This window comes from Manacus vitellinus, unplaced genomic scaffold (genome assembly GCF_001715985.3).
Source record: "Manacus vitellinus isolate BGI_N305 unplaced genomic scaffold, ASM171598v3 scaffold_18_pilon, whole genome shotgun sequence".
Lineage (NCBI taxonomy): Eukaryota > Metazoa > Chordata > Aves > Passeriformes > Pipridae > Manacus > Manacus vitellinus.
Genome location: NW_021939324.1, coordinates 5,169,347 through 5,186,036, shown reverse-complemented (window position 1 = coordinate 5,186,036; position 16,690 = coordinate 5,169,347). Strand labels below are relative to the sequence as shown.

The following is a 16,690-nucleotide window of genomic DNA, read 5'->3' as shown; positions in this document are numbered from 1 at the left end:
TTCAAATACATGTACCAGGACAAATTCCACCCAGATGGGAAAATTATGCAATTTTTTCTAAACTCTTTTTTTTACTTTCTCTTTTCCTTTTTAAGTTCCTCTGAGAAAGACTCCTTAGTAACTTAAAGCAGATTCTTCTAATTCCTATTATTTGAATTAATTTGGAGGAAGAAGAAAAAAAAAAGACTCCTCCTGTATCATGTTCATTCACAGTATATACCTGCACCATAAATAAAAGGCAAAAGATTAATAGAGAAGACCCACAAGGTCTTACTGTTATTCTAATCTCAGAAGCAACTTATAGCTCTCACCACTATTCTAACTAAGTTGTGAGAATTAGTCCGTGACCAAGAACATTCAATGATAATAGTCTTCAAATACACAGTCAAGAGTAAGGAAATAAACTGTTCGTTCCCCGAATGCTACGTACATCAAGTAACAGCAAAAAAGTTCAGGTTCCACATGTGGGAAAAATAATCATAAAAAGGTTCACGAAAAACTGTAGCAGACTGCCCAAGTTTATTGAAAGATGAAAAAAAAGTAACCCCCAGCATGGCTGGGAAAGCACATGGTTCAGATGTCCCACTGAAGTCCTTTCCAGCTGTATTTACTAGGCTTCTATAAAGACAGGTGTCCAGGAAAAACAATTTGATGTCTTTTATTATTAAGTAATCATACTCAGAGAAATATACAAAATATTAATGTGAAAGAAGAGGAAAATAAGCCAAACTAATTATTGTCTTATTGACGCAGCTGATAATCTCAGATGTTGCTTGTTTTCCAAATGTTTCATATGTCTTCTATGAATCTCATGTCTACTGTTGTTGTTTTGTTCTTATTTAGAGATTCCATGTAATGAAATAATGGCCTTAATTTGAACAGGAACGAATGCTATTTAAAATACTGATGTGCTCCACAGACTTTATAATTGCTCTACTCAGTGGTCATAATAAAAATTATAAAACACTTGGCAAGTAACATCTATTTTTTTGAAATACATTCCATCATACTTGGCTACACAGCTCATTCAGCAGTCCACTAGAGGCGTTTTTAAAATATTTTAAGGTCTTTTTAATAGTTACATTCAAACATTTTTATGGAAATAAAACTACTTTATTTTTGCTTATTCTCCCTAAAAACAGTTATATACATACTGGGAAAAAAATATATTAAGTGAATAAACCACGACATAATGCAAAATAAAACACAGTAAACATATGCATGCCCAATCTTTCTCTGTTTAGAATTCACTTTGAGTGAAAGTTCTGTGAACAGAAGAGGATAAATTGCGCAGAATTTATAATAAAATTCCTGTGTTAATCTCTCTAGCCAATTACAGCTCTGCATATGCTCTGCAAAGTGCAAACAGTCCTTGGCACTAGGAGGTAAGATCATGATTTTATTTTTCATGTTGTAGTAAATACACAAGCAAATAATCGTATTGGCTAATGAACAAAATCAAATGCCTTTAGATATTTTTTTGATCAAAAATTTAATAAAATAAATTTATTTTATACAATAAATGCAATTCTTCTAAATAAATCTAACCTGAAAGCCAGGACAAGTGATCTTCACAAATACTACTAAAAATTAACACAGAGGACTTCAATATTAAGTCAGCTTCTAATATATTAGGTCATTTGCTTATAAGATGCATATCACATCTGTTTTATATATGATTACTAATCTTCCAAACAGTCATTTTTAAGACAACAGAAGTCTGTTATTTAACATTGAAAACAGTGAAGAGACATAGTGAAAATTATACACTCTTAGTGCCAGTTTTGGTATCTATTCTGAAGGTTACCCCCATTTTCTGTGTTTTTTCTTCATGTTAAAGATTAATCTGCATTTGATAGTAATTATTCCTGCCACTACAAGAGGGAATAATATTTATTTTTTTATTTCCCCCAAAAAAATCAGAATCCTTTGAACAGATTACTTTTACTGTTTCCTTTAATTGAATGTTGTGGAGACAAATAGCTTTCTCTATGGCTTTTTTCTAATTTACTGTTAAGAAAAGAATCAAAAGGAAGCAAGTTTTACATTTCCTCTTCAGCAGCAGGAACCACAATGCCCCTTTCATCTCTTTCTGCAACAGTGGTAAGGAATGGTGGCAGCAGAACTGGCAGCAGCCTAGGCCTGCTCGATGCACTCTGTCACAAAAGGAGGTGACTTGCTCTTTGGATACAGCAATCACTGCTCAAGTAATTTCCCCACCATCTCCTTCACGAGATAGCAAACTGAACAGAGGCACCTCAAAGCTCCTCAGTGAGATTGTGTTAGTTTAGAAAACAGCAGTAGCAGTTTACTCTTTAATGGTGCTATGCGTAACTAGTTTGGAAAACAAAAATTTCATCAGACTGCTCCCACCAAATTACCCCTGATATTCATTCCTATTTTGCTAAATCACTGATAATAAAGCACACATAGTGGGATTAGAAGTGAGGTTGGAATAAAATATTTTTCAGAGGAACAGAACAATGGACCTAATACCTCAAATCTCTGATTGCTGACTTTCTTTCCCTTTTTGTTCCAGACAATTTTAGGTCTTGGATCTCCTGTGGCTTGGCAGATGAAAGAGGCGACTCCTCCTGAAACCCCTGTCTGGTCAACGGGAGTTCTTGTAAACTTTGGTGGTGCTGAAACAACCAAAAACATTAATCAAATTAATCTTAACAGTAAACATAAAAAAACATAAGCCATATCAAGATTTAAAAATTTAAAAAGAAGGAATGCTTTGTTTCTCCAGTGATAGCATTCACCTGCAAGAGAAAGCACTAAAAAAACCCTAAAAGGTCAGGAAAGTACTTACAGATTTTACTAGTGAAATTTATATTAAAACAGAAATCTGATGGAATCAGAATAGCAAGATCACGCATTATATTTTATCACAGTTATAAATAAAAAATCCAATTTGACTTCTATTGCAAAATGAGCTCATCAATCAACTGGAATATTATGATTCGCTACTTGATATTATGATCCCAGGATGTCATGAAAACAGAATTCTCACCTTTAAGACATTAAAATCAGTGACATTTAGGAGAAAGCATTTGTAAGTTTTCAGTAGTGGAGGTAAATTACTATGTATTAGGAGTCCACGGAGAAAGGACTGTAGCACAGGAGAGATTTATGCATGGGCACAGTTTCACGTATAGCTTCTGCTCACTTCCGAATTCTACTCTGTCAGAAAGAACTAAAGAAAGATCTAACTATTGCGACAACAGTAGAGAGAAATCATTCTAAAGGTATAAAAAGACATTTTAATTAATTATTCGCTTTCTTTTTATTTCTGTTACAACATAATTAAAATTATTTTATCGGTCTTGTGTTGAGACAAAGCTTTTAAACTTAGACATGACTTCTAAAGATGTAGTATCAAAATCTGTAAGAGTACAGCTAACCAGATAACAAAAATGTTGAAGAATTCCTGTAAATATTTAAACCATTCTTCTTCTTAGCTGAGTAATTTTTCAAAATCTAATACACTTTCAGATGCTGATTTAAATTATAGGAAGTGAGAACTTAGGGACAATAAATGATAAACCCCCCAAGTCTTTGCTATATAATCTTTCTCAGTAGCAGTTGCTCTGTAGCAGCTGTTGCTATTCATTTTTGCTCTCATCTTCAAGTATCAGCAGTCAGCTCCTTTATGTTTACCGCCTCTTCCCTTTTCTTCACTTTGCTCTCTTAGGTATAGGTATGTACCTCTACTGTGCTAGTTTTCATTTCTAAGTTGCTGCCCTTCAGTTCTGATGTCTAATCCCTTACTCTGCTAAATTGGTTTTTCCACAGGCAACATTTTCCAGCATGTTTATTTTAATGACAGAAATCCAGCAGATTGCAATTATGCATGTATGCAACATTGTAAGAAATCCTGAAATAATTTAACATGCCAAGAAAATATGATGTGGTTGTTACTATAAAACAAAATCAGTAGGTTGATGTTATGTTGCTGCATTCAATATGAGAGAATGCAGATTGTAATAGGTTTACAAAATAAATGAGTTTTTTTAACCTACTCCGAATGTAGAAAAGGTATCTTTGAAAAATGCAGTAAAACTATAATGTTCCTGAAAATCTGCAGGTTTTTGTGTTTTTTGTTTTTTGTTTTTTGTTTTTTGTTTTTTTTTTTGTTGTTGTTGTTGTTGTTGTTGTTGTTGTTTTTTTTTGCAGAGAAATGTTAGGAAAATATGTTATTTCTCAAGTTTTCAGAATGCTCAAGGGTCCTTGAACTATCTGCTCTTCTAATTTTCCTAGTGAAAATGTACCTAAATCCAAATGCAAGAGCAAATCTGAGCACAGCAAAATAGTGTGACATTACTGCCATGGAAAAATTATGAAAGAATTTCTCTGATGTCAAAAATTACCAAAATCATATCAAATAAAACACACTTAGAGCAATACAAATACTTCCCCTAGTAACAGGTTTTGTGCTTGGACCACAGAAAAGACAGAAACGTGTTCAGATGAAGAGCATCTGTGTTTCACCAAAACTGCTATCTTTGAATCCCTCTCTACGTGTGTACTAAATCAACACTCTGATATGTAAAGAGACATGACTGAATCTGATATATTGATATTGTGAGGCACAAGTTGTGACTGTGTGCCACCAAGTGAAAAATGATGTGCTGCCATTTTCGTTTTATTTTTTTATTTTTGACATTTTTTGAATTCAGTGTTAGAACTCAAACCAGTGAAAGAGAAACACTTCAAGTCCAACAGTACACAGTAACTATGTATAGTAGCTCACAGGCAGCAAACAGTGCAAACAGTAATAAGTGAAACTAAAAATTTTCCACCAAACAATTCCTGTTAGAGGTACAAATAGTTTTCTGACACTTTTTTCATGTAGAACTGGGTCAAACTTGGTAAAGGACTATAACTGCTATGACTCCTTACAAAAATTGCTTACTAGTTTCTGCAGAGATATATCTACACAGTGGAGTTGCAGAAATACGGCTGATAACCTACCATGGCGCAAGCTACCTGAACAACAATGTTTTTCCAGTCCTATGTTAATTTTTGCTGAACCAGCAATTAGTAAAGCTGTTGTTTCTTAACTAATGTTGCCGTGGAATTTTGATGCTGAAAAAATCTCCAGAGCAGTTAATTAGGGGTGAGATAAGAAAGGGTTTATTTTGCCAAGGTAAAGATGTTACACGACGCGCTGGCCACGCCTGAGATGTTACATTTTATAATACCATCCATCCAATCCCAGATGTGTCCACCCTGTGGCCTTTACTCTGGATCGCCCCGGGGTCCACCCCCTGAGAAATGGGTCTGGGGGTTTTGGGACCCCGTGTTCATCCCACCTTCTTCTTCATCAGAGCACAAAGGGTACCTAGTTACCTAATTCTTGACCGTATTCTGTGGTTTAGGCCCTGATATGCTGTTCTGCCAACAATCTAGGCCTTGCCTTGACAAAAGACTAAACATCTCTGCTGTATTCAGGAGTAGGATTGATAAAGGGAGCATAGAATGGGGTAAGAGGGTTAAGGAATGTATAAACAAGGGTGCTAGAGAAAGGGAAAGGAACAAGGGACAAAGGAGGGGGAGTGCTGCTTTTAAAATCTACTTCCACTACTTATAAAACTTACAAGTCTTACAAATATTAGAAAAATAAAAAAAACATTAGGGGCTTAAGGCATCACTAACAACACTTGCTACGAAGCATTAGAGGCAAAAGGTAAGTGCAGTTGTACATGATGCAATTTCTAATTTGTAGACATTTTTTTAAGGTTGTATGTAAAGACCACATTATTGTATGTGGAGACTAATACTGTCTACGTCAATAAAAAAGCTTCAAAATCCAGTACGGAAGGGAACTGTGGTGAAGTTTGTGTTTCACTTAGACCATGATGTAGCTGGTCAAAACTTTTTATGTAAGTAAGTAATTCCTGTAAAAAACATTGCCACAGCTCTTCTCCAGTACTTAATCATGAAAGTAAGACAGTTATCTTTGAGGTTACGTGATATCCGAAAACACAAATTATTATTAGAGCATATATAAATTTATCCAAACAGGAAGCTTATAGTAGTCCCATACAATGGCCATTTTCAGCAGTTCATCTTTAAATTATCAAAATCTAATATAATTTGGAAAACCAGCTAAATTCTCCACTTCAGGCTCTGCAGCTCCACCAGAAGGATAAAAATGTCTAAATGTTTAAACTGTGAGGATAAGCTAATTCATGGTTAAGAGATGGTCAGCCTATGGTCTGACAGTGGCCAGCCAGCCATGGAGAACGACAGGTATGCAATCCATCTTTTCATTAGTCAATCAACATGTTCACCTTATTACACACAAAGCGACCACCATCATTCTAAGGGTATGTGAAATCATAACCCAGCAGAACCAAAAATGAAAAGTAGTATTTGTTGCCTTTATCTTTATAAAGGTTGTTAATTAAGGTTTGACACAAATTATCTCCACAATTAATGTTGTCAGTTTCTTGACATTGATTCTGACCTAAGCTGCTAGGCACTCTGATAGCAAACACAATTAAACTGCACACACAGTTGTGCTTATTAACATGAGGGCAATTTTGATTGAGAACTGACAACTATTTTCAACCTCCCTTAACAACAGCAGTGCATAGTCCAAGAAAAACTCTCCACAGCACACTTCATTAAGCACAGCAACAATCTATATGGGAACCTTCCAGTGCAATTAAATCTGCCAAAAAAATAAGATGTAATATGTTACCAATATGGTACACAGTCTTCCAGCATTTTTGAAACTCTACTTGGTAACATCTCAGTAAAGCTGCAGTTAAAATAACAGAAGTATAATTAAAATAAAGCAGTAGACTTAATTTAAAATCGGCACCTCTTCTCTTGTGGGCATCATCAAAATTGCAGCATAATTGGCTATTCAATGCAAAACACCCAAGTTTTGTTTGTTTCAGCTTGTTCATATACCAGTGCCTACTCAGATATTCATGCCAATACTGAATGCAGATACATTCAATACTGAATTTAGATAGATTCCTTCGTCAAGAAAAAAAATTACAGTAGAAGATACCCACAGTTTGGACTTAGGAAGAGTACCATAAGCTTTGCCATCCAAGATCTGAGGGCTCCCACCCTCTGCTATTTAATAGGCACTTCTTGTTGGGATTCCTGAGAAGCTCAAGTGACAGCTATTGAACTACTGCAAATTACACTCCAATATATGGAGGAAAACTGAACCTACTGCTAGCTCATCTTAAATACACTGAGCTTTCATTTATTTGTTTTAAGGAGTTTAAACCCACAGAAGTTAGGCTACTGTTTCAACAGTCAAGCTGTCCCCTCAGGGGGCACAGGAGCTTCTCAAATAGACATACTTTAACACTATCCAGAAAGAAGTGGAGGTTTTTTGCACATCAAGACTCCATAAAATATATTTATAACAAGACACTAAAATAACTGGTTTGGATTGGAACATTTGAATAGCTTGGTACAAGCATAAGACATCTCTTTCTTCTCTTTTGCACCTCCACATTTCCTTTTTAAAGTTTAAGTAGAATTCCGAAGCAGTGAATGGAATTAACTAACTCACATTTCATCATGTTATGGAATGTTTTAAATTTGCTGTTCTGTTCTCTGTGCTCTGTTTTAAGGACATGTACTACTTTTTCTCCACACTCAAATAAAATGTCTGACAAAATACTTTTGAAATTCCCAGTTCAGCCCCCTTCTTTTCACAGCTTCTGAGAACTACTCTTGTGTAGAGACATTTTAATGGACATACTCCTCTCACGAAAAGACGAATATGAGGATAAGACTTCACCTTCTTTAAAGATAATGTGAGAGCTAATGGGATGTCTGCAGTGTCAGTATAGCAAGCTCAGCATGTGGACTTACTATGGACAAGATATATAGAGAATGCAGACCTTAAAGCATTTGTTTCTAGACTCTCTACTTGGAGTGAATGAAGTTCCTGGTATATTATAATTCGACTTTATCATATGCGTGATACATGAAAAGGTTTCCTAAATCAGAATATAAAATGCCAAAAATATATTCCATTGTATCCTTTGTAAGCATTCATAGCAGAGGTGAATAAAGTAACAAAGACATCAGAAAAAATTAAAACTGCTAAGACTTTCTTTCAAATGCCTCATTTGTAAATTAACACATACTGACATTTTAGGAGACTCTTTAAAAATTAAAGTAACTGTTTTGGTTGTAAAGACTCGTTTTATAGCAATAAAAGCTGGAAGATGATAATCACAACTGTTCCCATGAAACATTTTCAGCTGATGTTCAGCAATGCAGGTTGAGGGCAGAGTAAACAATGTGGTCTGGCAGGTGCCCATGCACTTTAAAATATGGCACATAATGATATGACACATATCATTAAAAGAATAATTTTCACTTAATGTAGAGCCCTTATATATTACTGGTCTAGTGACATCAAGTTTCAGTGGGGTATGTGACTGGACTAGTTCTGAGTAAAAAATTCAGAAGTAAGTCTTCCCGTGCCAAATTACATACTCAGAAAATTCTGACAGAGTAAAAGTCCAAACAAACAGAATAAAAAGCGGTCCCCAAAAAACAACCACAACAACAAAAAACCACAAAACCACAAAGCCCCCCCAAAACCAAATCCAAAGCAAACCAAAAACCCAAACTCTTTATTCACCCTGTTTCCTATTTTGCAGCATTCATTGCATCCCACAGATTTATCAGGAAATGCTATATATTCTAAATAAACAGGCCACAAACTGGTCCACATTCAATAATGGTGAAGGTGATGATGCCTCCTATCCTTGCAAAAAAGACAAATGTTGCATGTAATCTCAGACTGATACTGTATTGATACATTATAAATTACATGAGTTATTATTTTCACAATTACTCTAGGAGTTAATATATTAAAAATTATTATATTTATATACACATAGTACTTAATAGAAAAGCTTTTTGTGCTCATTTATTTCTTAAAAGGAATCTTCAAAGCACATGCCTTTCACAGCATTTTGTGTTAATTTACCCATTAGTCATAATTTGTGACATCAGTTAGACTTATAAGCAATTCTTTCACCTTAATTCTAACCCACGCTTACAGGCAACCTGCAAACCGGATATGTGCAAAAGTTAATTAGTTTTTATTTCTATAAGGACAAGCAATAATTTGTATTCATGAAATCTGCATAAAGAAATTCCTAAATTAACAAGTGGTATGTTCCTAAAGGCTCTTGACTGTCAGTCACAAGTTGGTGAAATTTTTCTGTTTCTCATTGTGAACCTCTTAAAACTGCACCTGCTTTACATTCTTCGGCAAGAAGAAAAGCAACGACATACTCTTCAAATCCCACCGTACTCCAAGCAGACAAACAATTTTATTATCCTGTGAATGAAAATTAGCAATTTTCTATCTTTGAACTACTAAATGCAAACCAGCCATGACAATGAAGTCCAGCTGAAAAACTTGATCCATTTGGTTCAGAAAAACTATTTGCGGGTACAACGACAGGTTTCCCAAAATCTTGGGTGAAGGAAACCAAGGTATTTCCCTTTACAAGCATCACAGCATCCTCGTAAAAACTCAGCCCTGACAATACTCATAAAATCTTCATAACATAATCAAAACACTTATCTCCCCACCTTCTCTCTGTATTCTTCTAAAAGCAAAAGCACTCAGAATAAAGGACTGTTTTTTTGAGGGAGGTTTCTGGTTGTTTGTTTGGGGCTTTTTTCTCCAATTTAGCAGTCATCTGCAGTTCCAAGCCTTCAATCTTCCAGAGCATATCTACCCTACAGATTTAGTCAGCAGCCCAAAAAAATAAAAGATTATCACTTGCAGATCTCTTGAAGAAAATATGAAAAGTCAAGCCTATCTTCTATGTTTTCAAATTTCCTGCAATGCAGTGTCAGTTTCGTAGGCTGACCATTAGGTTCATTCTTCCCTGAAATACAAAATCAAATTACAGACTTAGAAGTAAGGCCTCACAAGTAGAATAGGTAGGTTACATTTTCCAAAAGGTCTAATGTTAAATTAGCAGATTCTTAATTTGTACCTCTAAGCTCTGACTCATTTCATTGTGGATTATGTATGCTTTTTTAGAGACAGAAATTATCCAAGCCCTAGGGACACGGGAGGTATACGAACCAAAGCAGACAGCAGGAGACATTCATTTGCCAAGTAATATCATTCACATACACGTGCACGCACTCATTTATAGTTCATAATAACTCAGAGAAAGAAAAAGGCTTTCACAAATATACAGAACCTCTGTGAAAAAGCCTTTTATCAATATCAGTACAGTAGGACAAAGTGGAAGAATTATTTATTACTGTGCTTTTTCTATTAAAACTGTTGCAGGCAACCTGGTAAGAATTTAAATTGGCTTCATGACAAATTATTAGGACATCTAGTGTAAAATTGAGACCAGTCATTAACTATTGCTTCATCAGAGCAATACTGTGCTAAGCTTAAAGGGAAGTCAGAGCTTTCATACCATCAGAGTCAGTCTCATGGACGATGAGAACAAAGGAGAAGCCTCCCAAAGCCAGACACACTCCCACACTTGTCTCCTCCTGCTTTCAATTCCCAAGCTGGATACAGGGCTTCAGCTGCTAGTACTTGACACACATTAGCTTCAGCACAAACTTCAGCCTTCTTTTACATATCGCGACAGTAAATGAAATTTTTTTACATTTCCTTCTAATCTCCCCTTATTTGCTTTAGTGTCTCTTCAGTTGTTACAGCACAAAAATTCTAGTCTACATTAATTTAAGAAAGAAGAATCAGAATGCTTGGTTCTAGTATCTGACTAACCTGAGTACTGAAAGATGCAGGAATAGCACAAAATAATACTCCCTAAGTGGTAAACGCATAGAAGGGCATGCTCATAGGAATTCCAACACTATTAACCCACTATTTATCACTATTAACCCAACTCCACATATGCCTTTAAGTCATAAATCAGCACATTTTCAAATGCAGAATACAAAAAAAAAAAAAAGGTGTAAATTTGTGCGTATACACAGTATCACACACAGCATATGCAAGGCTGGGCGGGGCTTAATCTACCTGAGTTAGAAAGAGGAATTTGCTAGTTAATCCAGAATTTAAGCTTCCTTCAGCAGCAAATGAAAAGCATGAAGCCTCTTGAATCTAAAAGGTTAGTGACGTGCACCACTTTATCCCCCAGGAATATTACATAACCTTGTCATATTCACTAATTTAACGAAAGGAAATTCCGCTTCAAAGCTCTCTACTGTTTCTTTTTCAAATTTTAATGTCTGCAGACTGTTTATGAATTATTTGGTAACTGAGAGCTGACACTCCTTTTCAATGTGCAAAGTAGAAGCAGTGGATTTTAAAATGCCAGGCAAGCTGATCTCCTTCCAGAAGATTTTTGCTCTAAGAGAAAAGTGGGAATAATAAGATACTACAGGTTTCAATTAGGGACTCAGAATATCTGGGTTATGACTAGAAGGATGACCTTTAGAGGCATTTCAGTCTTACTAAAATCCTTGAATGAAGGTACCAAAATGAGCAAGCATAAAATTGGGGCACTGTGACAACTGAATGAGACTTGCACTTATTTTTATTTATCTAAACACAACAAAATGCATACTTTGCCATTTAGACACCTGCAAGTTGCTGATTAGCAACTGTGAAGGCAAGATCACCTATCTAGTCATAATACTGACTCTACATACTAATATTACTCAGTCTAAATGCTTGACAGGGCATCCATATAAGCAAATTCTCATAACTGTGCATGCATCTAATCAAATCTTACAGTCCATGTGAACACATACAGTATGGGGCATTAAAGGGGTTCAAGATAACTTTCTACTTGCAAAACAGCATTAGGAGATGTCATGATTTGTCATAAGCATAATTTATGGAGCTAAACTGGTAAAAAGACTATATAATTAAGGTTTCTATAAAATAATTATTCAAAACCCCCTACTAGTTAGCAGACACTTAAGTCTTTCTTTACTTCTCAGTAGGTTAGAACTACTTCATCCCAAAACTTGATAAACACCACCCTCTATTAGTTATAAGACAACATTTACCATTTGCCTTCATCAATTAGATGAAACCTAAATTAGATGTCCAGTCAAGTAGACAGAATATACATTCCTTTTACCAGCAATGCTTTGTGAGCTACACAGTGCAGCCCACTTTCAGTGGTTGTATGAGACAGGTTAACATGCCCCGTAAGATGATGCATTGCTGATGCAGAAGGAGACATTCATAAACTAGGTCAGAAAACTGTTTATAGATATTAAAAAAGATACAGTCACTAAAAGCCCCAGTGGATTGTCCCAGTTCTTTGCCTACAAGTCACTTACGATACATCAGTGTGGTTAACACAGTACAAGGAGCGTGCTCTGGGATATGGCTATGCAGACATAAAAGCACTGATTAGAATGTATACACTGGCAGTATTTTTGATACTGTATATGTTCAATAACATACAAGTGTCCTATAGTGTATAGGTCCTGCCGTGAATACCGGTCACGTTTTTTTGTCAGACAGAACAATACAATGCAAAAACGCAAAAAAATGCTACCCATAAAGTGCAGTTTTGTACTTAAAACTGCATCTCCTCTATGAACTTCTACAGGACCTAAATTGTTCTAGCTTTTCTCCAATAAAATTATGCCACCATAAATCTGAAGCATATTATATATAATACATGCAAGAATGTGAAAACTAAAACCTCATATAAAGGTATGCAAAACAAAGATGTTATCAGATCAGAAATTCTATTAAATTGGAGAAACACAACCAAAAGAAATGCATCACCACATAAAGGTAAACCTCTCCTTACCACAAGTTCATTTCTGTTTTAATTCTGATCTGAAATAGCACTTCATGCAACAACATTATGCCATCTATTACCTAAAATCACTGAAGAGTACAATTATTTGATGCCTTGTATGTTGCTGTAGCATTGCACTTGCTTTACAAGGATCTTGCATGATTAGTCATGCTACTTCAGTGACTTTCATATAAATTTCATTGGTTAAAAATACACCTAAGTAGATAATTCTGGCCCACAGTGCTGTGCCATGCCTATCTCATTTATATCTTTTATCTTTATATAATTTTTATCTTACTAATGATAACTTCCATTCTTCTGTTTTAACATAAATTTATTCTTCTTTTTAAAAAAAAAGATACCAAGAAATCATAACACTACCTATAACTGATAATCAGTCAAAGAACATAAGATTTTTGTAATACACATTAAAGATTTCTGCCTTAAAATAATTTTTTAAAAAATCAAATTTGCCCTGTCATAGAGATTTTCACTCTGAAATCTCCATCATACCTGGAAAGCACAATTCATGCCCATCTTTAAAAGAAAAGATTACTAAAATATAACCACCAATAAGGCTTTCACTCTCCATCTTCTTTCACAGGCTAACATGTTCTTTCCAATTATGACAAAAACCAAAAAATAGTATCAATCCTAGTCACGGCTTCCTTTTCAGTTCATATCTAAGTAGTAAGAAGAAAAAGAATTTACTGAAGTTTAGTCTGAAGATATAAAACTGGAAGCCAAAAACACTGAAAGTGGCAGTTGGCTCCTGGATGGAAGAGAGGGCTCAGAGCCAAAACTTTGTAATTCTAATCCCATCTCTGTTAATTGCTTGTTGTTTAGCTTCAGGCAAATTACTTAGGCTCCGTGTCTCAATTTACTTACTTCCAGGATTACGCTACTTAGATTATGTCACAAAACATAGGAGGAGTATTACAGTGGTTACTGTCACTATATTTACAAAATCTGTGTAGGGATTTGTGCTCATGCATTGAATGAAATGTTCCAGTTTAAGTCATATCTACTTATAACACAAGTGACACTTTTATCAGGGCAAAGGAAACAAAAACGAACAAACAAACAAACCACAAATCTAAATTTAGTGTCAGTGAAAACTGGTATCTATTTAGAAAACTTATTAGTCTTCCAAAATTGCAGTCCTCTGCATATCAGTATTGAAAACTGTTGGTTTAATTAACACTCTTTCCTCTAAGGAAATGAGCTTACATTGCACAAGCGTACTGAATAAGAACTGCTCATTTTGACACTGAGAGGTATGTTCTCAAAGGTTATCTTCTATGAAATGATAATAAATTATTTCTGCAAAATATATCACACTGCATCATAATTACAATTCAGAGGTATATAATTAATATTGTATGTGTCCATTTAAATCATAGAATTGAATGCTTTAATTAAGCAGCCATGTTAATTATAATATTCACTTAAAAAAGATAACAGTAAATATGTATAGACATTTAGATCTAACTGATATGCATGTTCAGAAATTATAGATTTAGGAAAACTGTATTTTCCATATCAGGCTTTAGCAAACTCTTGGAAGTATACTTGAAAATGGCTCAATGTTTCCTGAAGAAAATTGAGAACTTGGGTTTGCTGTTTATGAATTCAAATTTCTATACGTCTGAATCTCAACTGCATATTCAAAATGTAGAAAATGCCCACAATTGATCATTGCAGTGCATCATCAAAGCTACAATCTGCTTATAGAAAGACTACAAAAGTAGAGTAAAAAAAAGGCAGAGGGATAACCCAAATCAAGATGAATCTCAGATCTACTGAAGTAAAAAATCTGAGTAAAAATACAGTCATTACATATTAATATATCACCAGTCAGTCACATATGTTTATCAAAAATTAAAAATGTTGGATAGCTTTGGTTATAGTATGTATAAAAGTTGCTTGTTTCCAAGGGCTGTCTGGAAAGTTGCAATTTTATCTTTATGTTCCTTAACATGCAATGCCCTGCATAAAATATTAGTAAAACCTCTTGAATGAATTACTGTATTCATATATCACAAAAATCAATTACTATGTGTATTGTTCCTTCAATGAATGCCTTTAGAAAAACAGCTTCTTGTTGTTCAATAATTTGGCATATTACTGTGTCAAAAACTGCAACACACAACTGGAAAAAATTCTAATTAGAGTTGAGAAGTTGGATTTTGATGCTTCCTCTTCTAAAACAATACTTTTTTAAAGCAGATAGCTTTCAAAAAACTCCAGGGAAAAAAAAAACTCTTTCAATTTTTTTGTTTTTATTTTTCTTAACTTCTCACTGTAATAATAAGAGTACAATATAATGCAATATAGGGTACCAAAAGGAAGGTGGGACAATAATCAATATAAAATTATTATTGACAGAGACGGAAATCAGCCCACTGAAGTACCAGATTTAGTTTTTTATGTGTTTGGCCTTAACCCCAGCAACACATCTAACGATTAAGAATAAAAAGTTTAAATCTCTGTGTGCTTTCTCCCTTCTCAATAGACAGCAGTATGGTGTGTTGATATGAACATACTGAACTTTTCTATCAGCTATAGCATAACAACCCCATGTATAAAAGGTCTTTTTTTGTGATTATTTAATTAGTTTTGCATGGTTATACAGGAATATGATATAATACAAGTATAGTTCTCACTCTTTCTAATGCAGGAGTTTCTACAGGTCAAGGAACTCCAACCTGTTACATTCTACTTGATATCAGAAGCTAGAAACATTATGAACTAAGCCTGTGTTTTGTGTTTATTTTAAAGATTCTTACTCACTGGATGTAGTAGCTTCTCCGCAGTTGTACCCTGTTACTAGGACAAGAGAGTAATAGGATGTTTGCAACTCTCCCTTCTTAGATACAAAGAGCTATACGCTGTATATGTCGATACTAAGAATGAAGGAATTAATATAGTGTGTACAAGACCAGGTTTTTATTAAATTATTTTATGTTTCGAATATAAATTCTGTAAAGAAAATATAAGAAAAACAATTTCTGTGATAGGTTAATTTTAAAAGGACCTACTTCACCCGTCATAGTTAAAAACTAATGTTATTTCAAGGAAATAATCTTGCTTTGAGATCGAGGTTACAAATTATCTGTCTTAGAAAAAAAAAATCAAAACTTAACCTACGCATGTGCATATTTGTAGCACCAGAAAAAAGCTCCAACACTTTCAGTAGTGTCAAAACATCCCTCACCTTTGAGTTTACCCATACGGCAGTCAATTTTGTAAGTACAGTCACATACACATGTTCTAGTCAGTTTTAATTTAGGTAAGACAGTACAATTAACCACTAGCCACAGATACCTCAAGCAGGCACCAAAGTAACTACATGGACCTTGAAGAGGGATTGGGACTCAGACAATCAGGCTACACTGCCTGCCTAATGGTTAAAGTAGCCAGAGCACTTAAAAAATGACAAAACAACAAAATTTTTCAACTTCATTATAATTTCTCACAAAAAACTCCTCATACCAATCCATACTGCATTACACACACTGAGCTCCCTTGATTCTGCAATCCATTACAAAGATGTTTATTTTGTCACCATTAAAATGAGATTTTGTGTGTACGTTTGTAATCTTTCCATATTGGTGACTTCCAAGTTCAAATCTCCTGTAACACTTGAATGTCAAATCTTTTTCACAACCCACCAGCACATTTTCTCTTTATACTATGTGGAACTGAGTTCTTTATCTGATTCACATCTTGAGCCTCCCTTGTTCTCTAGATCTGAGAATTTAAGCCCTTTCTGATCGAAGTCAGGACTTTATTTCTTAAGCTTTCTGATCACCTCACAGTGAATGTTTCCACCGTGCCCTCAGTTTTTTTCTTATCTTGTTTACAGGATTCCTCTGCACCATAGCAAAGGAGTATGAAATTTTTCCAAT

General features: G+C 34.7%; 1 protein-coding gene across 1 annotated transcript in view; it reads right to left on the bottom strand.

Moving 5' to 3' along the window:
* PTPRD (protein tyrosine phosphatase receptor type D) overlaps window positions 1–16,690 on the bottom strand; it is a 339,897-nt gene that overhangs the window by 213,301 nt on the left and 109,906 nt on the right. The window contains exon 3 of the mRNA XM_025894895.2: window positions 2,497–2,642. Within this exon, the coding sequence (XP_025750680.1) occupies window positions 2,497–2,642 (146 nt within the window). The remainder of the gene's footprint in view (window positions 1–2,496; window positions 2,643–16,690) is intronic.